The sequence below is a fragment of the Euphorbia lathyris genome, chromosome 2 (assembly GCF_963576675.1).
Source record: "Euphorbia lathyris chromosome 2, ddEupLath1.1, whole genome shotgun sequence".
In the NCBI taxonomy this organism is placed as follows: domain Eukaryota; kingdom Viridiplantae; phylum Streptophyta; class Magnoliopsida; order Malpighiales; family Euphorbiaceae; genus Euphorbia; species Euphorbia lathyris.
Window position 1 is genome coordinate 29,432,914 of NC_088911.1, and position 26,028 is coordinate 29,458,941.

The 26,028-nt window shown below is 33.4% G+C and overlaps 2 protein-coding genes across 2 annotated transcripts; both read right to left on the bottom strand.

Annotated features, from left to right (window-relative positions):
- Positions 1-10,916: 10,916 nt before the first annotated feature.
- Positions 10,917-15,241, bottom strand: LOC136217592 (ethylene-responsive transcription factor CRF6-like). The gene has a single exon (XM_066004183.1). The coding sequence runs from the start codon at positions 12,115-12,117 to the stop codon at positions 11,209-11,211; it is 909 nt and encodes a 302-aa protein (XP_065860255.1). The 5' UTR covers positions 12,118-15,241; the 3' UTR covers positions 10,917-11,208.
- Positions 15,242-15,377: 136 nt separating this feature from the next.
- Positions 15,378-23,792, bottom strand: LOC136217593 (ubiquitin-conjugating enzyme E2 28). The gene is made up of 4 exons (XM_066004184.1): positions 23,632-23,792; positions 19,343-19,470; positions 18,225-18,329; positions 15,378-15,761 (listed from the first exon to the last, which is right to left on the bottom strand). The coding sequence occupies exons 1-4, from the start codon at positions 23,699-23,701 to the stop codon at positions 15,618-15,620; spliced, it is 447 nt and encodes a 148-aa protein (XP_065860256.1). The 5' UTR covers positions 23,702-23,792; the 3' UTR covers positions 15,378-15,617.
- Between the last annotated feature and the right edge of the window lie 2,236 nt (positions 23,793-26,028).

The window sequence follows — 26,028 nt, forward strand, 5'->3', positions numbered from 1 at the left end:
ATCTTTAAAACATGTAAAGTTCAAGAGCTTAAATATGCTTTTTGCCTTTTTTTTATGAAAGATATAATAGATTACTCAAAGCCTAGCGACATCATTATAAACTGAGTTTCAAAGTATAGTCGGGTAATCCTCTATCAACACCATCGGAGAATTAATATCCCTAGCCTAAATTTCCAGTTTGTGAGTAGACACATTACCTTCTCGATGTATAGAGTTAAACGAACAAAATGCAAAAGCCTTGCTAATACTAAGGACATCCTCATAGAGGAAACTCAAGGAGGCATGCGGTGTTCGTTTCCCTAGTAAAAAATCAATGACTATTTGGGCACCAAACTCAATACAAATGTGTGTGAAAAAGCAATCGCGAGCCAACGTCAATGCCGCTAGGAGCTCTGTTGCTTCAACCGAGTCGCATAGGTCAATTGGAATGCCTGCTGAAGCTAGAACATGTCCCTCCTCATCCATTGCTATTAGTCTGACCCTTGCGATAAGGCCATTATCCCCAAGTGAAGCATCACAATAGTGATGCCTCGTGGGGGTGGATACCAAATCTTGTAAGGGTCAAGGACTGTAGCATTGGGAGATTGGTTTTCAGAACAAACTGAACTCGACTGCCACTCCAAAAGGAAGTTTTTCGCCTTGATCTGTAAAATGTCGTTATAAGCGAGTCGGCCCAATTATGTGTTGACTCATAAGCGAGTCGCCCCACCTAACTCATATAATAAATGGGTTGGGTCATGAGTTAGTTGGGTTATAAATCATTTAATAATTTGTGGAAAATGACACATCGTGAAAAAATGAAACAAAATCAGAAAATTAGCTAGAAACTTAATATAATTAAGGGTTAATTTAAAAAACATGAAAAAAAGGTGAATTACACGAAAAAGTGACACAATACAAAAACATGAAAACACGAAAAAAACGTGAATAACACGAAAATGTGAACAAACACGAAAACAAGAAAACGTTGAATAATACAAAAAAGTGACAAAATATGAAAAATATAAAAACGTGAAAAAACACGAAAATGTAAAAAAAAAGAACAACAGGAAAAACGGCGAAAACGCGAAAAAATAGAAAAAACATAAAAAAACGTAACAAAAATCGAAAAAGCCAAAAACGTGAACAAACTCGAAAAACAAGAAAACGCCAAAAACATTAAAACGCAATTTTTCACGTTTTCGTGTTTTTAAAATTAATTTTTTTCTTCAGAATTTCGTGTTTTTCGCTTTTTAGTGATTTTCCACATTTGTTTTACGTTTTGTGTGTTTTTCAAAAAAATTCATCTTTTCGTGTTTTTCGCATATTTACACGTTTTCGTGTTTTTCACATCTTTTATGTGTTTTTTTGCGTTTTTTCATATTTTTTCAAGTTTTCATGTTTTTAACATTTTTTCACGTTTTCGTATTTTCCACAATTTTTCACGTTTTGGTGTTTTTAACATTTGTTTACGTTTTCATGTTTTTCATATTTTTTTTAAATTTTTTGTCTTGGAGACAGTGGTAGAAGACACGAGGTGCCAACACCCCCAACTGTCGGGAACTATCCCTTATACCATTGGTTACACCTTTATTTACATTTTAACATTTTCCTTTTTTGAATTTTTTTCCGTTTTTCTGTTTTTACATTTTTTATTTAAATTTTAATTATATTTAGTTAATCGAGTTAAATATGTTGAATTTTAATGTAATATGTTGATTTTTATTTTTCATTGTATTTAAATAAAAAATTTGCTTAGATTTAATTAACTGAGTTAAATGAGTTAACCCGTATAACTCGTTTAATAAATGAGTTGTGTCATGTCTATTCATTTATTAAATGGGTCATCCAACTCAACTATTAAATGAGTTGAGTTGTATCAACTCATATATTAGTTGACCTGTGTTATGGTGCCTTGGATACACTCCGATATCAAAATTAGTAAAATTGCTAGAAATAATTGTAGAATATGTCTTAGAAACGTATTTAAGGCTCGTCTTTAATATATTAGATTCATAACAACACTTAAACTTAAAGTCGAATGGTATTTTGTTCAATCACTTTTCTTTTAGTATATCTTTTATTTCGCTAATTTTATAAATAGCTGAGATCATTTGAAGTCATTATTTTCATTAGAAAATTCTATTGATTGAAAGCAGACAATTGGGTAAATTACACCCATAGTCATTGAACTTTACCAATTTTAATATTGTGGCCATTGAACTTCAATTTTTAATAGTATGACCATTGAACTTTACACTTTTTAATACCGGTGGCCACTCAACTTTAACCAAGTCCTCAAAATTACCATTAACGACGTCAAAATCAAATATTCAAGAATTAAAGTTGTTCATAACGACATTTACCATGAAACCACATTTTTTATTTTCCAAAATCATATTTTTTGGAGATTTCTCTCTAAAAAGTAACTCTATCTCCTAACCAAACAACACCTAAATGACTTCAAGACGAAAATTTTCAAGAATTAAACTTTTTTAGAATATCATTAAATTTTCATTTTTTTTATCTGCAGACCGTCAACGGTCGTTTTGAGGCGTTGAGTGGCCACAATAGTCATACTGTTAAGAATTGAAGTTCAGTAGCCACAATGTTAAAGGGGTAAAGTTTAGTGGCCATGAGTGTAATTTACCCACATACAATTTACTTTTTTTTTGTTTTTTTCTCCTAAATGAATTACTAGAGAAAAAATTAATTATGGATTGACATCAACTTTAAAAGTTATACAAAAAAACCAAGGTTATCAAACCCGGACCGGTCCAACCCGGTTCGACCAGAACTGATCACAATTCCAGACCGGAGGTGGTCCGGTTGTTAAATCCTTGAAAACCGTTCAGACCCGTTCAAACTGGCCGGTTCAACCATGAACCGGTTGATCCGGTGTCGGTTAAGCGGTTTGGTCCGGTTTGTTTTTAGACATGTTTACTTAAAAAATATATAAATTTTGACAAAGGTAGGATTTGAGCCTTGGACCTTAAGTCTATAGACTCTCTTTTTTTTTTTGGGTAGAAACAGGAAAGAAAAAATAAAACACAAGAAACCTAACCCGGGATTAGCCTAGGGAAGCTAACCCCACCACGTCCTCCAAAAGGAGCGAAGAAAGGAACGCAGGAGGAGAAGAGTAGGTTGTGATCCCCCACATCTCTTCATGACCAGCAGCCGCCAGACGATCCGCCACCCGGTTCTGCTCTCTAAAGACATGGCTGAAACTGATGGAAACAAAGGAAGAGCAGATTCTCTTAATACCTTTAATCAAATTTTGGCTATTTAAGCAAATAGCTTTATTGTTAGAGATCATTTTGATAGCCTCTAGATTGTCAGATTCTACAAGCAGCTTTTCCACACCCAGTCTCTTAGCAAGACTAAGGCCAGAAAAGATGCCCCAAAGCTCAACCGAAAAGGACGAACCCAAGCCAAGATTTTGAGCAAACCCAGACAGCCAAGTACCTCCATCATCTCTCAAGACTCCGCCCGCAGCAATTTTACCATCAATAAGGCAAGAACCATCAGTATTAAGTTTCACCACTCATTTCCTAGGTCTTTTCCAGTAAAGGAGGTGAATAGCCTTTCTCTGGGTATATCTAGCAAGAGAATCCTCTTTAAAGCTATCAATAATATAATATAATTTCTTGGCGAAGAACTCAACCAAGTTAGGGATAGTAACCGTTTCTGCTCCAAAAATCTCCTTATTTCTCCAATTCCAAATCTGGTGGCAGACAATTGCAAAGAAGATCTCACCATGCTCCAGGTTAGCCAGCAGCTTTCCACTAACACCATCAGCAAACCAGTCAAGATTGGAGTGGGAAAAGAAAGCAGCAAACATGTGGTTAGGGAGAACTTTTCTCCAAACCTCTTTACTTCTAGTACAATCTCTAAGAGCATGGCAAATGGTTTCCTCATGCCCTCTGCATCTACTACAATCACCAGACTCCACCAGATGGCGCCTTTTTTCTATCTAAATTAGTAAGCAATCTATCTTTAATACCAAGCCACAAGAAGCTTCTAATTCTGTAAGGAACTTTAAGGGCCCATAAAATCTTCCAAATATCAGAGTGAGGACCCTCCTCATTGTGGCTAAAGGCCTCAAAGGCAGATTTACAGGTATAGGCACCATTGTTGGTCAAAGCCCAACAATGACTATCCCTATCCTCCTCATTGCTACTAATCTTCACTCCTCTAATTCTCAAGAGAGTATCCAAACTGAAAAAGGATTCAAACTTTGACCAAATCCAGTCTCCATCAGAATCCACCACATCAGCAATCTTCCAGTGGCGAACATTAACAGGGGGCGGGGAGGTACAAACCTCTAATAAAGAATTGTCACCAATCCACTTGTCATTCCAGAAGCTGATCGACTTACCATTACCCACAGCCCAACCAATCTCAGAACAGAACTCCGAGAAAACAGAACTGAGGCCTTTCCATAGAAAAGAACAATTGAAAATTTTCTCTTTTGGACCTCCAAAAATCCTATCTTTTCTGTACTTACCGCATAATAAGCGAACCCAAAGAGAAGAAGGAAGTTGCCACATCCTTCAAAGAAGTTTCATTAATAACACTTTGTTATTATCCTTAGCTTGTCTTATCCCCAGGCCCCCTATGTTTTTAGGTTTACAAACCTCCCTCCAAGGAACAAGATGGATTTTCTTACTCTCTTCGGAGTTTTCCCAAAGAAACCGCCGATTAATTTTATCAAGATCATTAAGAACAGGCTCGGGCAGTTTACAAGCTTGCATAATATGGTTAGGAACCGCGCAATTGACAGACTGAATAAGAGTTAGATGGCCAACAAGAGACAAAGTTTTAGCTTTCCAACTAGCACATTTGCTAGAAGTTTTATCAAGAGTCTCTTTAAATGAAGCTTTGGAGACTCTATCACTATGGAGGGGGATCCCAAGATACTTACCCAAAGAGTTGGTTAAAGGAATACCAGAAATATCGCTCAACTCTTTGCAAGTTCTCTTACTCATATTTTTAGAGCACAACATCCTAGATTTCTGGATATTGAGCTTTTGACCAGAAACAGTTAATGATGTTCATAACCACACCAATTTGCTCCTCATTCCCTTCCACAAAGATCATGACATCATCAGCAAAGAATAAGTGAGTAATAGCTGGACAGAATCTATTGATGGACACCGGATGAGAAGTCCCATTATCAACTGCCTCTTGGATTAGGTGAATCAACCTTTCCATAGCGATAACAAAAAGAAAGGGGCTCATAGGATCACCTTGACGGATACCCCGGGAAGGAGTGAACTCCTCCGACATATCACCATTAATCAAAACCTGAAAAGTAGGAGAAGAGATGCAGACCTCAATTAAGCTCCTCCAACTATCCGGAATACCAGCTCTCTTCAGACTATCGAGCAAAAAACTCCAGTTAAGGCGATCATAAACTTTTTCCAAATCCAGCTTAAGAGCCACAATACCCCTCTTACCCTTTTTGATTTTCATAGAGTGAACCATTTCCTGGGCTATAACCACATTATCCATCATTTGTCTACTTGGAACAAAACTGCCTTGGTTCTGACTAACAATATCTGGAAGAATGTAACGGAGTCTATTCGCCACCATTTTGGTAATAGCTTTATACAGCAAATTACAAAGACTAATAGGCCTCATTTGTAAGAAGGAAGAAGGTTTTTCCACTTTCGGAATCAGAACCAGAAGGGTCTTTTTAACAAGCCTAATTTCCTCAGGATTCCTAAACACACCTTCAATAAACTTATAAATACCCTCCTTCACAGTCTCCCAATGTTTATGATAAAAACCAGCAGGGATGCCATCAATCCCAGGAGCTTTAGTGGCCCCCATACTAATGACAGCCTGATCAATCTCATCTTTTTTAATAGGGTGGAAAGCTTCCAGAAACATATCCTCAATACTCACCACTACACTACCATTTCACTTATGTCTATTATTAACTATTTAAGAATAAATAATAATGTTATAACTTAAATAAATATGATTTAGTATTATTTTTTTCTATTTAGATAAATATCATTTAAAAATTATTATATTTTCTCAATATTAATACAGTTTAATTAGCATTTAAATTTTAAATATATACAAATAATTTTTAAAAATCTAATAAATTTAAATTTAAGTTGAATTATAAAATACATATCCTATTAATATATTTACATCCGGATCTGGTGGGGATTTTTCTTTCTTCTTTAATGTAAGCGCATTGCGCAAATTTTTTTAAAAAAAAAAAAATATATATATATATATATATATATATATATATATATATATATATATATATATATATTTACATGTCAGTTATTAATAAAAAATAATCACTATTAATTTTAAAAGTATATCCTTTCTTTAATTTTTATATTTATTTGTCATGTTAAATTTAGGCAAAAAGCATCATGAGGCCCCTGATCTTTCATTGTTTGGTGCATTAAGCCCTCGATCTTTTATTTAGACACATTAAGCCCCCGATCTTTCATCATTTGGTGCATTAAGCCCTCGATCTTTCATTTAGACACATTGAGTCCTTGATCTTTTATATATGGGTGTATTAGGTCCTTCCATAAATCAATTAATATATAGGTTTATTAAGGGCATGTTTGGTTAGGTTTATATAACTGCAGCGTTTCGCATTTTCTCTGGACACTGCAACATTTTGGAGTTTTTCACGAAAAGCTCTTTTCATGAACAGTTGTTTGTAGTTACTTGTTATTGATAAAATTACCCTTCTTATTTCCACAAAATGTGCTTCAATTTTAACATTATTTTTATTTTTAGAACATAATTATCGAAAAACAAGGTTTTATTGTGTTCAATAAATTTTTTATTTTTTATTTAAATTATTTTTATTAATTTGTATAATATATTTTTTATTTTAGAATTTGTTATTTTTAGAACATCATTTGTTGTCACACCAAACATGTCATTAATAAACCTATATATTAATTGATTTATGGAAGGACCTAATACACTCATATATGAAAGATCAAAGGCTCAATGTGTGTAAATGAAAGATCGAAGGCTTAATGCACCAAATGGTGAAAGATCAGGGGCTCAATGTGTCTAAATAAAAGATCGAGGGCTTAATGCACCAAACAATGAAAGATCAGGGGCCTCATGATGCTTTTTGCCTTAAATTTATTAATTTGATATCATGTTTTGATATTAAATAAATGTTAGTATAACTTTTATGAATATAGTTGATATTATACTGTGTTATAAGATTAAATATTAATAAAAATATAATTTGCACATGATTTTTGAATACTGGTTGAACCCCAGTTGGATCTCGGTTAAACCTCAAACCCTTGACCCTTTATCTTTTTCGGTTGTCTGACCGGTCCGGTTTTGACAACCATGCAAAAAAAAAAAAAAAAAAACATTCTACAAATTTAACTGTGTTACATTATGATTAAAACTATAAGTACTATTTTATCATAAAATATTCCCCATATTCCATAGTAGTCAAAATATCAAAGTAACAAAACACAACTTTTCCCCCCTTAAACTTTTCGCTTTTATTTTGACGTAATTAACGTGTGTTTACTTTTAATACTTGGGGTTAAGGTATAAAAATACTCATAAAGTTTTGGGTGAGAAACAATTTTACCCCTAACATTTAAAATAGTGCAATTTTACCCCTAACGTTGGAAGCTAAGAGCAATTACCTCTAACTTTGATAAATTGGGTCAATTTAAGAAATAATTAATCAAATTGTTTTCTCGGTCATAAATCTTGTCATCTACACTTCACACTTACGTCATTTTATCAGTAACAAATCATGAATATATGGTGAGATGTGAAAAAAGATAAATAAATAAATAAAAATATACTGTTTTTTGTACAAATTGGATAAAAAAAATAAAAAAAATTCACCGAATTTATAAATATTAATTTCCAACTCTATTATTAAATTATAAAAAACATGAAATATTTTTTTAGAACGAATTGATATGTTTATGGTACAGAATAAGGAACAAAAATATTTGTGTTTTATAATAGGGGTAAAATTGACCCAATTTATCAACGTTAAGGGTAAAATTGCTCTTGGCTTCTAATGTTAGAGGTAAGATTACACAATTTTAAACGTTAAGAGTAAAATTGCTCCTTGTTTAAAAAAAAAAAGAGTAAAATTGCTCCTGACCCAAAATATTAGGAGTTTTTGCATCTTAACCTAATACTTGTATAAAACTAATTTGATTTTATCACCAGCCTATTTAGTAAGTTACAACTATTATTATTTATAAGAAATCTGTATTCTAAGCCTAAATTAAGACATTTTAAAAAAAGGTCTAAATTAAGAAAATCAAAATTTCCAAATAAACTTAACAACTTGCAAAATATATAAATCATTTCTTAATATATAATCATAAATCGCATAATCAGCACATTGACAGAAATCCCAGCCACTGCCTAAATATATAATAATTTTTTTAATTTATTATATTATAAAAATAAAGTTTATATATAAATTATTGGAAACTTAGGACTAAATTTGCACAATTTCATATGTTAGGGTTAAATCTGCACTTCCCTTGAAAAGTTAAATCTGTACAATTTTATACGTTACAGCTAAATCTGCACTTCGCTTGAAACTTTAGTGGGTGTTTGTTTTAGCTCGGAGGAGCGTTTAGCGTTTCACTCCAAACCGCAGGAAATATAGCGTTTGGTTAGGTTTATATAACCGCAGCGTTTAGCATTTTCTCTGAAAATTGCAGCGTTTTGGAGCGTTTCAAGAAAAGCTCTTATCTGAAGTTTTTCATAAACAGCTGTTTGTAGTTATTTGTTATTGACAAAATTATCATTCTTTTTTCCACAAAATATGTTTATTCCTTAACATTATTTATATTTCTACAACGTAATTACTGGAAGAATAAAGTTTTGTTGTGTTAAATAAATTTTTTATTTTTTTATATAGATTAGTTTTATTAATTTGTATAACACATTTTTTATTTTATAATAGGATAAGGTGCAAAAATACCCATAATATTTATAGCTAGGAGTAATTTTCCCTTAACGTTTAAAATGATGCATTTATACCCTTAATGTTGGCAGCCAAAAGCAATTTACCCCTAACATCGACAAATTTGGTCAATTTGAGAAATAATTTATTAAACTGTCTTTTGGGTTATTAATATTGTCATCTACACTTCACACGTGCACCATTTTATAGTCGTTAGTAACAGATCACAAACATATGATTAGACGTGATTTTTTTTAAGAAAATAAAAATATATATATTGTCTTTTGTACGAGTTTGACAAAAAATTCAAATATTTTACCAAATTTATAATATTAATTTTCAATTTTATTATTAAATCATAAAAAATGACTCTTTTTTAGAACTACTTGGTGTAGAATAAGAAATAAAATATATATGTTTTCTAATAATATCTGAAATTGATCAAACTTGCTAATGTTAGGGATAAAATTACACCATTTTAAATGTTAAGGTTTAAAATTATTCCTAACTGTAAACGTTATGGACATTTTTTCACATTTTTTCTTTTATAATTTCATCGTTGATTAATTTAAAACATGTCCATTTTAGACATTTTAAATCTGAACAGCAACAGTTCAATATAATTTTACCAAACACCAGTAATTAAACAGCTAATAACAAACAGCTAATAACAAACACAACAGCTATTAGCTAACAGCTGAACCAAACAGGCTCTTAGAGTTAAATTTGCATGATTTCATACGTTAGTCATACACTAAATAAAGCGAAGTGCAGATTTAGCCATAGCGTATGCAATTGTGTAAATTTAATCCTAATGTTTCCAAACATGATCAAATAAATTTTAATCAAAATTCTATAAAACAAAAATTCAAAAATTTATATATAATTTTTATTTTTATAATATAATAAATTAAAAAAATTATTATATATTTGAAACCACCGACCAAAAATGTAGTTGACAGGAATCCCAAGGAATTCCGGTCAACATGCATAGGCACTGTAATGAGTATTTAATTTAAAATGTATTTTTTTTATCTCTGGTTGGGAAACAAAAATATTTCCTACCAGATCCAATAGGGGAATTTTTATAAAAATTATCCCAAACAAGGGATTAACCGGGATTTATTTATCCATTATTATTAGGATTCCTTCAAAATTAGGATTTATTCATTCATAGGTGCAAACAAATCATCCATTCTTCGTATCAGCTGATCCATGATAGCGTAAATTTGTTGACCTATCACTTGCTCAACCCAATGTCCAAGCCTATGTTCAATCTGTTGCAGTTCCTCACGATCATACACCTTCTCTACGTTTCATCTCTTTGGGGGCATGGTGAATATGGTTTGGCTCTGATACCAAACTGACGTAGTAGAAATAAACAGATTTTGTTTCGAATGATTAAAACACACACGATTTTCAATTGAAACCTTCAAAATTCAACAAGAACTTTGGGAATGTAAAAATTCATAATTTCATTAATCAAATATGTCCTTCTTACCATGGAAACAAGCGGCAAAAACTAAAAAACTAAAAAACAGTAAATTACAATTCATACTAAATTAATTCTAATTAATTGTAAATTCAATTATAATTAATACTAATTTTCTGAAACTCCATAATTTGTTTGAAATTACCAAATTCATTGCATCATATCAATAACAAGAATTCTAGTTATAACTTTTATTAATAAGTCACAAAGAAAAGACATACTGTTATAACTTATGTAACAGACTAACGAGTCAATCTACTGATATGATAGCTGATTTTTCGCGTCCAATCTGCTAAACTTGAATCCCAATTCATATAATTTGCATATAACATGAAATGTATTATATTTTGAAAATCCTACCCCATAGTCTAGATTCTAGAGTGAGGCTTGATACTATTATTTATGAATTATTAACATTAACAGGCTGTAAAACGACAACAAAAAGCTAAAATGAGAGAATTTCAGTCGATCGGTTAAAATTTCAAACGCACAAAGATTTTATTTTATTGGTCATCAAGTAGCCAAGGTGGCCAGCCGTTGAACATGCATACCCACTTTAGCCACTTGGCATGGCAGGCACACTACAATTTCACTCTGAAACTTGTAAAAAAAAAAAAAAAAAAAACTAAGTTGACATTTACATATATTAGCAAAATGCAAGTTTAATATTAACTAATGAATAAATATTATAAACTTTTAAAGAGCTAATCCAAAACTCCACTCGGAATATACCCACTTAGAAACAAAATTAAACCCCTTCCCCCAAGAAGAATTAATAGTAATCATCTACATTCCATAAACACGACCCGAAATCTTCATCTAAATGGACTGAAATATCATCGTCTCTGAAAAGAGTATCTGGTATACTACATTCTTCTAAAAAAATTGGGGTTTGATTCTCAAAATTAAGGAAGTCTTCGTAGCAGCAACCGTCCACTGATAAATTATCATCGCCGTCTTCTCTAAGAGCTTGGCAATAGCTTTGTTTTGTTATCTCGTCTGATTTCCGGTCATTGTCGAGAACTTGAGGCGGCTCATTAGGAGCTGCTGCTATTTCTTCACTGTATTGAAATCTAAGAACAGAGGTAGGTGAACAGAGACTGTGAGACTCCTTACCAGAATCATAAGAAATTTCAGCAGCAATATCAACATCCGGCAGAGGATTTCTCACCGGAGGAGGTTTTATGAAATTTGTGAGAGCATCAGGTCCTTTAATGTCAATCGCAGCCCGATCATAAACCATCGCAGCTTCTTCTGCAGTATCAAATGTTCCTAACCATATTCTTGCTCGCCTGATCGGATCCCTGATTTCAGCTGCAAATCTTCCCCACGGCCTTTGTCGAACACCGCGATACCTCTTCCCCTCCGGATAATAATCTTGATTTCTCGTCGTTTTCCGTTGCTGTTGTGATCTGGTGTTCATCCCTGACTTTGCTAATCCTCTTTCCTTCTCGCTTACCTTTTTCACACAGTCTTCAAGCTTTATCACACTTATATGCTTCTTCACTCGCTGATGAATGAAACGACGCTGTTCATTCTCGTCGCCGGAGGAGTCAGTTGCGTCGCCATCTGTAACAGAAATCCGTACGATTTTTGGTTCATTTCCTCTCCCTAATTTCACAACTTTGTTAGTGAAAGTTTGATGCTCAGTGTACTTCACCGGAAAACGCTTGGCGTCCATCAGAAAATAAATTACATAAAAAAGAAGTGAAGCGATTTCTCAAGTAGAAAAGAGTGAAAGATGAGAGAGTGAGAGTGAGAAGAATGAGCATTCAGTTGCAAAAGAAAGAGTCAAACGGCCCAAAAATCACTATTTTATAGGAGTATCTCCTTTCCCTTTCCCTTTCCCTTTCCCTTTTGATTAAAAAATAAAGAAAAATACAATTCCTTAATTACCATTTTAATATTTTTTTATAAAAGTAAGTTTAAATATTAATTATATGGTATTAACCAAAGATTCCGGTAAATCACCGTAAAGATCCCCAGACGACTTGCCGCATCTCCGATAAAGATGGTTGATTCTCCTTTACACGTGGCAGTAATTGGCCCGGTAAAGTTGCTTGGTTTGGTTCTACTCTACAACTTGGTCCCCAAGCAAGATTTTGTAATCGCATGCCACGCGCCTCTTATTATAGTTAGTTTATTAATATTGCTAATTAACATGATAATGACGCTTTGTTAGCTAGCTCTCATTACAGGCGGTGAGGAATTTCATTCTTACAGCCCTGTCAAGGTAATATAGCTTCTTTCATAGATATACGTGTCACGTGCGAGAGGAACCGGATCCGTTCTGTTATTGGAGCCTTGGTGATATCATTCAGTCACAGACATGTCAGTCTTGTTTTTGACCAGATAGAAAGATTAATGTCGAGAGATTTTAATTTTGGCAAAGTACGTAATACAGCATTTGCTTGCTTATCAAGCATCTATATATTATTTCGAATTTTTCCCCTTTTTTCTCTTCTATCCCTTTCCACTATTTATCTGAACCAATTTCAAATCCCATATTGGTTGTTGACCAGAAAATCCAATTATTATTAATAGAATAATAAAAGAAAAAGTCAACAAGCATGCCTTTTATTTGGCGATTGGAGAAAATTTAAATTACGAAAGAAAAGATTCATTAATGATTATTATTTGCTAAGATATTTAAAACGATTTAGGTGAAATGAATTTAATTTAGAAAATAATGATGGGATAATAAAATAGTATCAAGGATGGAATGAAAGACTTGGGCATCAAGCATGGACAAGACATCAGGCCATGAAAATACTTGAAAGCGGTAGGTGAGAAGGAAAAAGACCTTCTCATATGTTCCCTGTCAGTTGTTCATTTCCTTCACGTGACTTTTACTTAATTCGCTTTAATTTCTAATTTTTTACATGGAGTAATTTAATTTACTTGTAATCTTCAAGGATATGTCACTGGAATTTCGTTTACAATATAGTACTTGCATGAATATTGTATTGACTCACAAAATTAATACACACACAAGGGATGGTAAATTCTATCACAACAATACATTTTTTTTTACATAAAAAGGTTTTTATATGGTTATCATTTTTTAACAGGTGCCCGCTATGGTTACTTTGTTTTTGATAAAGTACTATTACTTGGTGTGTTTTCACCATTGGATGATGGATTGGAAAATTAATCCAATGGTGTAAACACACAAAGTAAGGTTTACTTTGTTAAAAACGAAGTAAGCATAGCCTTAACCTTTTTAACATTTGTATTATATATAATCATTTGGTATAATTATATAACATAATATAATTTTGACACAAAACCCAAAATTGTCATCACATAGCACATATTGGCACAATTGCACAAATGATACACATAATTAATAGTAATATGAACTTTTACTACTGTGCTTACATTAATGAAGTAATTTGATGATTGTATCATTTAATAATTAGGTATATATTGTAGCTAAAAAAATGTTTATTTTATGAAACATTGAAGAGGTGAATTGTGCTAGGGATAAACAGGAGTAATATATTTCATTGTTATTCAAGATAGTATTTTTTTGAATTGAATTTAGATACATGCACTCTAACAAATTACCAGTATTTATTGAGATCCACCTCTAGTCCTCTACGTAATTATTGTAATGCAAATCTTTTCAAAGGTGTTGTATGGATAGATATAATTTCTTACCATCCTTTTTTTTCCCTTGGAAATTGGATCAATTAACTCCAATAATTCAATGAATTCTAAAATCAAAAGAATTTGAAAATATTTAGGTCTCTAGAGAGACTGTACCAGAAATACTCCTTCGTAGCAATTTTTTTAAAAAAATTGGCTGCAGTAGCTCGTGCTAAATATAGAGCCATTTAAAAGTGGTCGTTAGATTGGATTGGAGGCTACTCAATCCATTCCCTCGTACTACTTTTGCAACAAAAACAAACTCACCCATCCATCAAAAGGTTGCACCTACCTCTCAATATTCCTACTGAAAATAACACACACACAGCACAGTCCATGTATAGAAAAAAAAGGAAAAAAATATTAAAAAAAAAAATCTTTAGTTTCACAATCTCTTGGAATTTTGTTGATTGAGCCTCATTTTTTAATTTGACAAATTGAATCCGAACATACAAATCGAGTAACATTACACATTACATTTCATTTTATCCGTCTTCGAAATTACAATTTTGACAAATTATTCTCATATATGGAGAAACAAATAACCTCATTAGATTGCTCTTATAAAAATGGCATGTCACAACTACAAGTAGATAAAATAGATCACATTTTTAACTGACTCAATGTTGTAATTATAATCAATGTTCAATTTATCAAATTGAAAGATTAAAGAGTTGATGAATAACTATAGAAAATATTAGATCCTCAATGTTTTTTTTTCGCTAGAGAAAGACATAAATACTGAAGGGAGTGTTCCAAAACATGAATCCATGATCCATTGTGGAAATGGTGTGGGTGAAGAGAATGAATCATTAAAACACAATGGTCCACAAGATAAGACTTTAATCAACTTTAAACCTAGGCTATAATAGCTGTGGTCCTAGAGAACCAAGGAGAGTATTTAGAACAGTAAACCAAGTACACACCCAAAATTTTCCATTATTCAGTCTGTGATCTTCCTGCACAAGCTATATACTCATCCATGGCATATCATTTCTAGTCGTAATCATATTATACACATCACTCCAAGTCTCAAAAGCACAACACAAACTCAAACTGTTTCTTACACAACAAATACTAATAAGCTACCAAATTATCCACCAGTCTAAGAACCCCATTGAATCAGAAATCTCAATCTTTTGAGGTCCTAATCCAATATATCAAATCAAGGGTCAACATTGACAAAAGACTAGAGGCTCAATTGATTTTCTTTACGAACATATTTTGGGATCATTCAATATTCTTCAACAGTATAGCTCATCAAACTACTGTGCCAGCATGGTCACCAACTAGCACTAACTTAAATTTCATTATAATATATCCAACGAATAACTGTATGCTGAACATTATACTACAGATCTTTTACAGTTCAAGATCAACTTCATACAAACAAGTGAACAACCTATTTTATCTTGTGCAGTTTTTAAATCTATTTTCACTTGTTATAAGAGAAAAGGCATGGATCACACATAATTTATACATAATAATCATTGATGGACATCCTAAATCTCCGAGCTAGAGAATGAGCAACTAACCCATGGCATACTTCTGGGTCCAGCTCCTAGCTGTTGTCTCGTACTTGGCCCGGTCCGTTTTGTACATATGAGCAATTTCTGGTACAAGGGGGTCATCTGGGTTTGGGTCCGTCAAGAGAGAACATATGGAGAGCAACACCTGAAAACCAAAACAATTAACCTTCCCACCAACTTAAAAAGCAGCGATGATAAAAGACTTATGGACTCAAGGGCCTAATATTTCAAGTAAACAGTGCCTGTAAATGCTAAAGAATTGAACCAAAACAAAGAACTCTACATAAAAGACATGACGAAAGGATTGTAATTCAATCTGATGCAAGATATTTCATGTTGTGCAATCAGTTTATGTTTATTTCTGCAAACAAGATCTATTATACTAATTAGAAGCAAAACCATGGTCAAATCCACCAATGATCACTGAAGTCTTGACAGTGTTTCATAAAGGTCAGTAAACTAAATTTTATGTCAATAAAATCACTAAACTTTGATTCAGGTTTCAATAGTCATTATGGCCGGTTGAGGTGTGCAAGACCACAAAAAAATCTGGCATGGCAAGTCAACTCACATTCCTCTTCGCCAGCATTGCGACGTCAGACTTGATTTCCACATTTCTGCCACATGGCCTCCATGTGTCGGCCATGTGTTTACTACATGGTAATGTAAACAATTAACAAAATGAAAAGAAAAAGACTAATCACGATTGTGGCAGTCTCTTCACCATAAACCTTAATCCCATATCAATATATACTTTGAGATTTGGCAGCCAGATTTTAGATTTGGGTTTGTGGAGATTAAAGTAATGGCATTCACTGGGAAAGCTGAATTAGATATTTGGTAAAAATTAACAATATGCATAGTTACTAAAGGCATAAGGGCAACTAAGGTGCCAAGGGTCCTGGAGCCTAGGCGCAAGGCACGCACCTGAACGGCACAATACACACAAAAGACAAATAATATATAAAATGATAAAAAGAAAAACAGAAAGTAACATTTCTAAATGCAATAAATAGTCAAATACTAAAGCAAATCATATTACCCATCATCTTAATCGTAAATTCTAGCATGAAATAAATTTGAAACTAACTCTTAACTCTTCCATAATCACAATTTATAATAATAGATTCTAACCTAAAGACTAAAAGTTCAACCAAATCCTAATTTAATTAACTAATAGTCTAATAACTATTTTTCATCAAGACTAAAGTCTCTATAGTCCGTATTCATCACTTATCAATGTCATCACCACCATTATCATCATCTCCAATATCATCTTCATCTTCAAGGTACTCAATCTCATCCTCTTCATCTTCAAGGTACTGATTTACAAAGCGTAATTCTTCTTCCCCCCTTATCTCTAAGAACTATAGGAGTTCTTTCCTGAACACTAGAAGATAGTGTTTTAACCTTCTTCTTTGGCCTAGGCCTAGCACTTAAGTATTCATGTTTGTCTTTTAAAATTGAGCCTAGGCGTGCCTACAGCAAGAGGCTAGGCTCACAAAGGTGCACTCAGAGGCGAGCCTCTTAAATGGAACCTGTCTTTTGACTTCTCAGGCGACATACCTGGAGCTTTGAGCCTTTTGCACCTGACGCGCGCCTTTGATAATTATGGTGATATGCAATTTGGATAAGGGGTTCAAGATGAAATTACTTTATTCGCAGGGTGAGAAACAACAGGGAAAAGAAGATTGTTCAAAGTTTAACTTTCTGAATGCTATCTCTCACTCTCAGTTTGAAGCTTTCACCATGACTAGCTCGTCTCTTCTCTCACCTTCCTAAACCTCTTAAAATCTTCTCATTCCACTTTTAAAAGCTTGGGTGCTTGGGTGATGTGAATAGGAGATTTGAAGATTTTGGATCTGAACCTCGGGTAGATTGATAGATCATATAACTTTTGTGAATTTTGGGTATTAATCTTCATTTTTTTCTTTATATATATATATATATATCTTTTAAAATTTTAATACTACCACTTACTAGACACATGGCAGCCTCGTAGCAATGTGGAAGTCAAACCCAGCGTGGCAAAGAGGAATGTAGGTTGACTTTATTGAAACGAGAACTAAAGTCCAATGATTCTATTGACACAACTGAATTTAGTGATCTCCATAAAATATTTGCAAAGCTTCAGGGACCATAGATGCATTTGACCCGCAAAACCATCATTTAAATTTCTGAAACATAAATAAACTATATGGGTCGATATATGCAGCTATGCCATGCACAACATTTTCATATTAATGCCTATCAGGCATCAGCTTATTTAGATACACTTAGAAGACATGTCAGAATTATGATTCCACGAAACTTTTTGTTTTTCAAGATTATGGATCTACAGGAACTCAAACTACAGTACTACCCAACTCAAAACATTGTCTACAACGTTAGTATGAAGAAATCAAAGCTCATTGACCTAAGATGCAGAATTCTCAAACTTGCCACATCGAGTCATCAACCAAATAGCTCAAACCTACCTACCTGATCCCAAAGCCCTTAACATTAGGCAACAGGCGAATACTGCCGCAGTTAGTTTGTGCTTAGCTTGTATAACAGAAATCAAATTTTATCGGCATTAAGCAATAAAAAGTTGCTAAGAGGTCAAAACCTTTGATATTGTCAGGGCAGGGCTCCACTGCTCCTTCAGAATGTCAAGGCAAATGCTACCATTACTGTTGATATTAGGATGAAAAACCTTTGTCCTGAATGCAACCTACAAACAGCAGAGAGATCAGTAAACCTCTCAATTCAAGGTAACAGTAGAGGAATATATGTAAAGGTAATTAGAACTTAACAAGCAGTAAATCTAAGATCAGCAAGCATGACAACCCTAGAGCATATAAATTATCATCCAATTAAGTCTCATCACATCAGGTTCTAATGTTGAATGGTAGTAAACAATGAGACGAGAAAAGAGAAAGAGAGAGATAAAGGAGAGAGAAGATAACTGCTGAGGTATGTCAGTCCTTGAATTTTGGTTTCCTTTCCTATTTCACAATGAGTCGGTGAGTATTACTTTGATAAGGCAATGTATCTTATTCTTAGCAATCATAAGACTTCATGTTGCAAGGTTTCAAAACAAACATCAGAAGCTCACTTAATTCGTTACCCAAAAAATACAAAATAATAGAGGTCCTTTTGGCTTATTAGATAAGACTTCAGGTTGCAAGGTCTCAAAACAGTGCTAACATCAGAACCCATATATCTTTACTTCTTTAGTTCCTTTCTGACCAAAACTATCTAAAAATCAAAGATATGATTCATGGTTTTCTACTTCTTGTCTTGTTCATTTACTCTCGCTTAGGCTCAATTTACTTCAGCACTTTATGGGTTGCTGTATAAGAAATTCTTGTGTCAAGTCTATTGTTAATAACTGATGATTCAGTGTCTTTATATGCACTTACTTGCACAGCATGTATTTGTATTTCTTATTACTAATTATTATTTCTTGGTGATATTTAAAATTAAAGGGAATAAAATTGAAACAACGTCCAGATAAGTTGTAACAACAATCCAGCTAATGCCCCGATGACAAGCTAGAATCATTATAAGCATCATATATTGTTCCTCAGTAATTCTATCATATGTAACAGGATGCCCCACTTTTCATTCATGGAAATAACTACTACCTTTTTCTTTACAAGACCTATTTGACAAAATTTAAAGGGAGAGAGTTTCATGTCTAGAGCAAGTAAAAAGATCAGCAATGAATATTCTACAGTATACCTTTGGTGGCTTGAAAGGATAGTCCGGAGGGAAATGAATCGTAACAAGAAAAACACCCCCAGTATAGGGACTATCAGGAGGACCCATAATAGTTGCTTGCCAGTGAAACATGTCTTCAGCTACAGGGCCTGCCAATCAGCACTTTTTACTTAAGCACTGAAGTATCACATTTAACATCAAAAAAATTAACATCAAAAAAATTACACATCTTTTAATTCTAGCAGATATATTATTAGAAATATGAAGCTGACATGTTAGAGGACCAAGGATTCAAAATTAACTTCCACGCTTTCCAGAAGCCATAATATTCAATCTTGGGAGAAAAAAAAATATGCGGGATTTGGGTGCCCAATTTGGTAACGCCACAAGAAGATATATTTTCCCTTTCCGTTGGCATAGCTTATGCCATACAGCTACATGATTCATAATATTATAAAGCACAGTGATGAAAGACAAAGCTCGTGTAACCTTTCAACCACATTAACATACAGACTTATGGCAAGCTTATAAGGACATGCATAAATCACACAGAGCTATTGGTTCATAAGACTTTTTAGTAACCACATCAAAAATTTCAAGCTCAAACACTAAACAATTTTGCGCCAACTTAAGCAAACAGTAGCAAGCATACCATACTCGATAGACTGGCCTTGAAATTGAACTACAGATAAGATATTCAACTGATGCTATTCATTTTATTTGATGAGTTTTCCTAAATGAACCCAGTAACGCTTATCATATTAATGCCTATCAGGCATCAGCTTATTCTTTTCTCTAGTGTTGTTATTAACTATTCCATTTTCCAAGTTTTGCTTTTACCCCCTACTGAAAGTTTGAACCAGATGCCAGAATATGAGAACTTGACAACTTTTTTCTCATTCATAAAACAGCAAAAAATAACGGACTATAAATCAGTGACATTTTTATTACTCCCTCCGTCCAACCAATATATACAAAAATGTGTCTACACTGAACAAGAAAGCATTAAATATTATTTATATTTTCCTTATACACCCTCCTCAATTAGTGAAGTGTTTCAATGAATAAAACATTTAATTTATTCTATATTTAGTAATTTTAAACCATAATAAATAGGGGTAAAGTAGGAAAGTGGTGGTTATTTGTAGTTAAAAGTGGAGTTATGCATATTTCATGGGACGTGGGAAAGCTTTTTTTTTTTATATATTTGTAGGACGGTTAAGATCTCGGAAAACCAGTTTGGCTTTATGCCGGGAAGATCAACTATGGAAGCCATCCATCTAATGAGACAATTAATGGAGCACTATCGAAATAAGAAGAAAAACTTGCATATGGTTTTCATTGACTTCGAGAAGGCATATGATAAGGTACCAAGGGAAGTACTTTGGTGGGCTTTAATAAGTAAAGACATTTCGCGGAAATATATTGACATCATAAAGGACATGTATGAGGGAGTGTGCACGAGTGTACGTACCAGTGTTGGGAAGACTGAAGAGTTCCCTATTACGATTGGAGTGCATCAAGGTTCTGCATTTAGCCCATTTCTTTTTGCCATCGTTATGGATGAACTAACGAGTTCACTTCAAAACGGTATACCATGGTGCATGTTGTTTGCAGACGATATTGTGTTGGTTGATGAGACGAAAGAAGGCGTGGAGAGGAAGTTGGAACTATGGAGACAAACTTTGGAATCTAGAGGCTTTAAGTTGAGCCGAAGTAAGACAAAAATATTTGGAGTGTAAGTTTAGCGGCAATAGGAGTAGGGAGGTAGGGACGATCACCCTGGATGGGAGAGTTGTCCAAGGCTCGGATTGCTTCCGGTATTTAGGGTCTATATCCAAACGGATGGAGAAGTAGATGGAGATGTTGCTCATAGAATTAAATCTGGTTATTCGAAGTGGAAGAGTGCTATGGGTTTCCTTTGTGACCCCGACACACGGCAATTAGACCTGCATTATTATATGGTACGGAGTGTTGGACAATGAAACACTGTCACATTCATAAGATGTCGGTGGCGGAGATGCGTATGTTGCTATGAAGCACCGACTCGAGTGGACACAGATGCGGACATGGCAAACGGCATTTTTAGAAAATATGAGACACGGATGCGACGGGACACGGCAAATTCTATATAATTAATTCTATATATATATTAGATATAAAATATATAAAAAAACTTGCTAAATCACAAATAAGTCATTCTCTAATAGCAAGGATGAAATCGCAAGGATTTTGGTGCGTATGAAATACGACAAGACAACGACAAGAAAGAAGATGAAGAAAGAAGATGAAATCGCTGGAGATGAAATCACAGGAGAATCGCTAAGAATCGTAAATCGCAAAACAAATCGAAAAAGGAAGAGAAAGAAGCCCTAAGTATTTATAATCGCTGAGAATTAGATGTAGTTTAGGTTTTTTTTTTTTGTCAAAATTTTGTAATTGAAGCATAAGTTTTAAAAGATTTAAAAAAAACCCTAAACTTTTACATATCTTCCCTATTAGCCGAGTCCCTACCGTGTCACTGCCGAGCCCCATGTCCCCGCCGAGTCCCGCTCCCCAATGAGTTCCCGAGTCCGACGAGTCCGACACGGCCACGGCGACCCCAGGGAAGAGTCTGTGCAGATGGATGTGTGGTCATACGAGAAAGGATCGGGTGAGTAATAAAATAATTAGGACAAAAGTAGGGATTACATCTATAGAGAATAAAATGAGGGAAAACAGACTAATGTGGTTTGGCCATGTAAGACGAAGAGCGGCAAAGGGATGTAATGGTGAGCGGTAGAAGAAGACCTAAGCAAACTTGGAAGAGGGTGATCGAGAGTGATATGAGTTTATTGGGGATTGAGGAAAATACGGTAGTGGATAGACGAAGTGGAGGGAGAGAATTTATGTCGCTGACACGACTTGATTTCACCGTTTTATATGATGGTTCATGTTAGCCGACTCCGAATCATTTCAGGACTAAGGCTTTGTTGTTGTTTTATATTTGTGGGACGGAGGAGGGAGTATTAATTTGAAGAATCGGATTCACTCCAGATATTTCCATTTGGAGATGATGAATACCAATTCTCTATGACAGTAAATGGCGAGATATATTGTGAAGAGCAAATTACGAAAACGAGAATATTCAATTCGAATATCTATGGGGTCACATATATAGATATCATTGAAAAAACAACCTAATATGCTTTCTCTTCCTTACTGAAATAATAATGCAACTTTCACGAGTCATTTTTCAAAATAAAAAAATCAGGTGAATTTATACCAGGTACTGAAATTCATTACTTAGGGAAATCAGGATATATGAAGCAGTTTGACGGTCAAACAGATAGCGATCGTCACATGATCTCCACTTTATCCTTTACATGATAAAATCTTAATCAATTGAACAATGTGGACACCGTTTAACATGTCCATTGGTAATAAGATGAAAAAACTGGTAACCTTGGTTTTGTTTTCCCTCAAATTCAATTGACTCATGGGTTAAACCATTAAGCAACGTATTGACCTGGTGTTTCACTTTTTTGATGAAGCCACTATCTAGACTGATTCTGGTATCTATAAGCCTTTCAACGATTCTTAGAATAAAGAACACATAGTGGGAAGGAGAATTTTATAGTTTCTTTGTAAAACTCAAAAGATGACTATAAACAGCTGAAAGATAATGGGGAGTTACAGGATGCACTACCAAAGTATTTAAGCAACCATATTGATAAGAAAATAAATCTGCCATATCTTCCTATGAATCCAATTTAGGTTTCATGTGCCGTAATTCAGTTGATTTAATTAATTTCCTCCATGCACACAGAATTCCCCACTTAACTAATTTACTTTCAAAAATTGTACCATTACTGACTTATTCATTAATCCACATAACTTCAATGGCAGTCATTCCAGCAGACTTTTCACAGAACAAATCCGCAAAACCTCAACCAACAAAATAATACAATTTTAAAAGGTTTTAACTATCAGTATATACAAAAGACATCAGCAGTGCCAATCAGAGCTCTCCTATCTAGAAAAATCATCCATAAATAAACCACACAACTCAGAATTGATTTTTATTCTTATATCGAAACAAAGACATGCATCAAATTATTTCACAACAAACGTATAACAAAGGATGATACAGGGAATCAATTGTAACAAACAGGTCGCATTTAAAAAGCTAGCATATATACTAACTCAAGAAAAACAGCAAAAGTAAAGATCGAGCCTGATTAGAATCTAACGAAAAGCAAAAAATAAACAAACACGAACTAATATACATGTTAAGAAAAAAAAATCTAGAAAAGCGAGGTCGATCATACCGGCACTGCAAGAGGTAGGAGGATCCTTCTGGAGATCCTTAAGCTCCTTCAAGATCCGCTTGGAAGCCATGGACAGACCTGGAGAATCGCCTCTGATTGAAGGAAAATAAAGAACAGAAAACCAAACTTGACGAAACGCACAAAGGGATGAGCAAATAATTTACATAAATGAATCATTTATATATAATTAAAAAAAAATGAAAAATGCGCGTAAACTATATAATAAAAAAGCTAGCTGTATAATTGGGCGAATAATTGGAGAATTTCGTAATAGACAATTAGTTAATTAATTAATGAAAAAGGATTAAAGAATGTTTCAGAAAAAAAAAGGATTAAAGAAGAAAGATGAGGCTTCATCCTTTCTCTATGAATCTAACGGTTGCTATTTGTCCAGTACGTGTGAACCTTTTGTAGGACCCACTTAAGGACTTGACCCTTCAATTGTAACGCGCCCGATGATTTCTTCTTGTTTCACTTTGAGAAATTTTTTTGGTTGACTGATTTTGAGAAATTTACATTCAAATTTATTTTATTGTCAAGTTGGCAATTACTTATTTTAAGTCCAGCAAAAAATCTATAGATTCATCATTTTCTATTTTCGCCCAATTCAATGAATTGGAGATGATGAGATTCTTTTTCTTCTGATTATGATTTATTTGTATTTAAAGAATGAGCTAATGTGTAAAAAGACCTCTACGTTTACAGATATGAGCAATTTTATCTTTAACGTCTAAAATTATGCAATTTTACTTCTAAAATTGGTAGTCAAAAGCAATTTTACTCATAACATTATCAAATTGGATCAATTTGAGTAAAAATTCATCAAACTGTCTTCTCAGTCATGAATCTTATCATTTACACTTCACACGCGAGTCATTTTATCACTCATTAGCAACATATCATAAACATGTAATTAGACGTGAAAAAAATTAAAAATAAAAATATACTGTCTATTGTACGAGTTGGACAAAAAAAATTCAAAAAATCTCACCGAATTTATAAATATTAATTTCCAATTCTATTATTAATCATAAAAAATGTGAAATCTTTTTTTTAAACGAACTAATATGCAATTGGGATAAAATAAAAAACAAAATAGTATTTTATAATAATATCTGAAATTGACTCAACTTACCAATATTAGGGGTAAACTTGTTATTAACTACCAATGTTAGAGGTAAAATTATATGATTATACCATTTTAAATGTTAATTGCTCTTAACGGTAAATGTCAGAGATATTTTTGCACCTAATTATTAACTTTTACCTAACTAAACTTTTCATTTAAACTCGAATTGCATCGCATTTTGTTTTTAATTCGATGATAAATTTTTTTTCATTTTTAAAACACAAAAAGAACTTGCCTTAAGGAGGAAAGGAATGTAATTGATTTTTCATAAATCATAAGAGAATTTTATTTATACTGCATTTTTTTAGCTTAGAGTCGACACAATAAAAAGGGCATTGATGTGATTTCTTGTGTCTAATCAAGATATTCTGCAAAATGAAGTTTAAAGAGAACTGGTAACTCACTCTGATAATTAAATAGTAGACTATTTGATGAATTGTTGGGTGATTAATACACAATTAATCATGTCCAAAATCATAAAATGAATCAAACAACATAATCACATCAAATAAAATTGATGAACTATGAAGATTAGTTTCACGGTATAAATACCTATTGTAGGAATTCATAAGTAAAAACTCTGATTTGCAATCATGAAGAAGAAATCTGAGAATTGAGTAGAAGAGATTACTGTTTCTTTGTTTTACAAAGAGAGAATAAGAGAAAGAATGTATTTCTTTTCTGGAGTTGAATGAAAACTTGTATCTTTTCATTCAAACTCTTCCTACTTATAATATAATAAATAGGCCGGGTTTGGATTGGGTCAGATCTCATTAGGGGTGACCCACCTGTAAAATCCAACACTATTTAATGAACAATGATTTAGAATAAATGTGTAGAATAAATATCATTTACCTTCAATTATAAATGTCTTTGTAAAGAGATTAATGTCATAGGGATGATGATATTGACAGTTGTGTCTAACGTTTGAGATGTGTGGCAAGAGTGTGCCAACATGATTTGGACACTAACGGGCCATTCTTTTGAAATTTGTTACTTGTTATCAAATATACCCTTATCGGTTGAGCCGTAACCTTTTGAGGCTTTGTTTTGGAAACAATTGCTTCTTTGTTTTTCATTTCTTATGGCTTAAACGAAGAGTATGCTAAAAAAGGGTATGGCCAAAGCTGATGACTGATTGTTTCGATCAAAAAAATCTAATCAAAGGTGTGGACTGAAGCTGACGGCCGAAAGGGCCCTAATTCATGTATAAACACTATGCCATTTTCCCTTTCACATGACACAAGATACATGACAAACATTTGTTT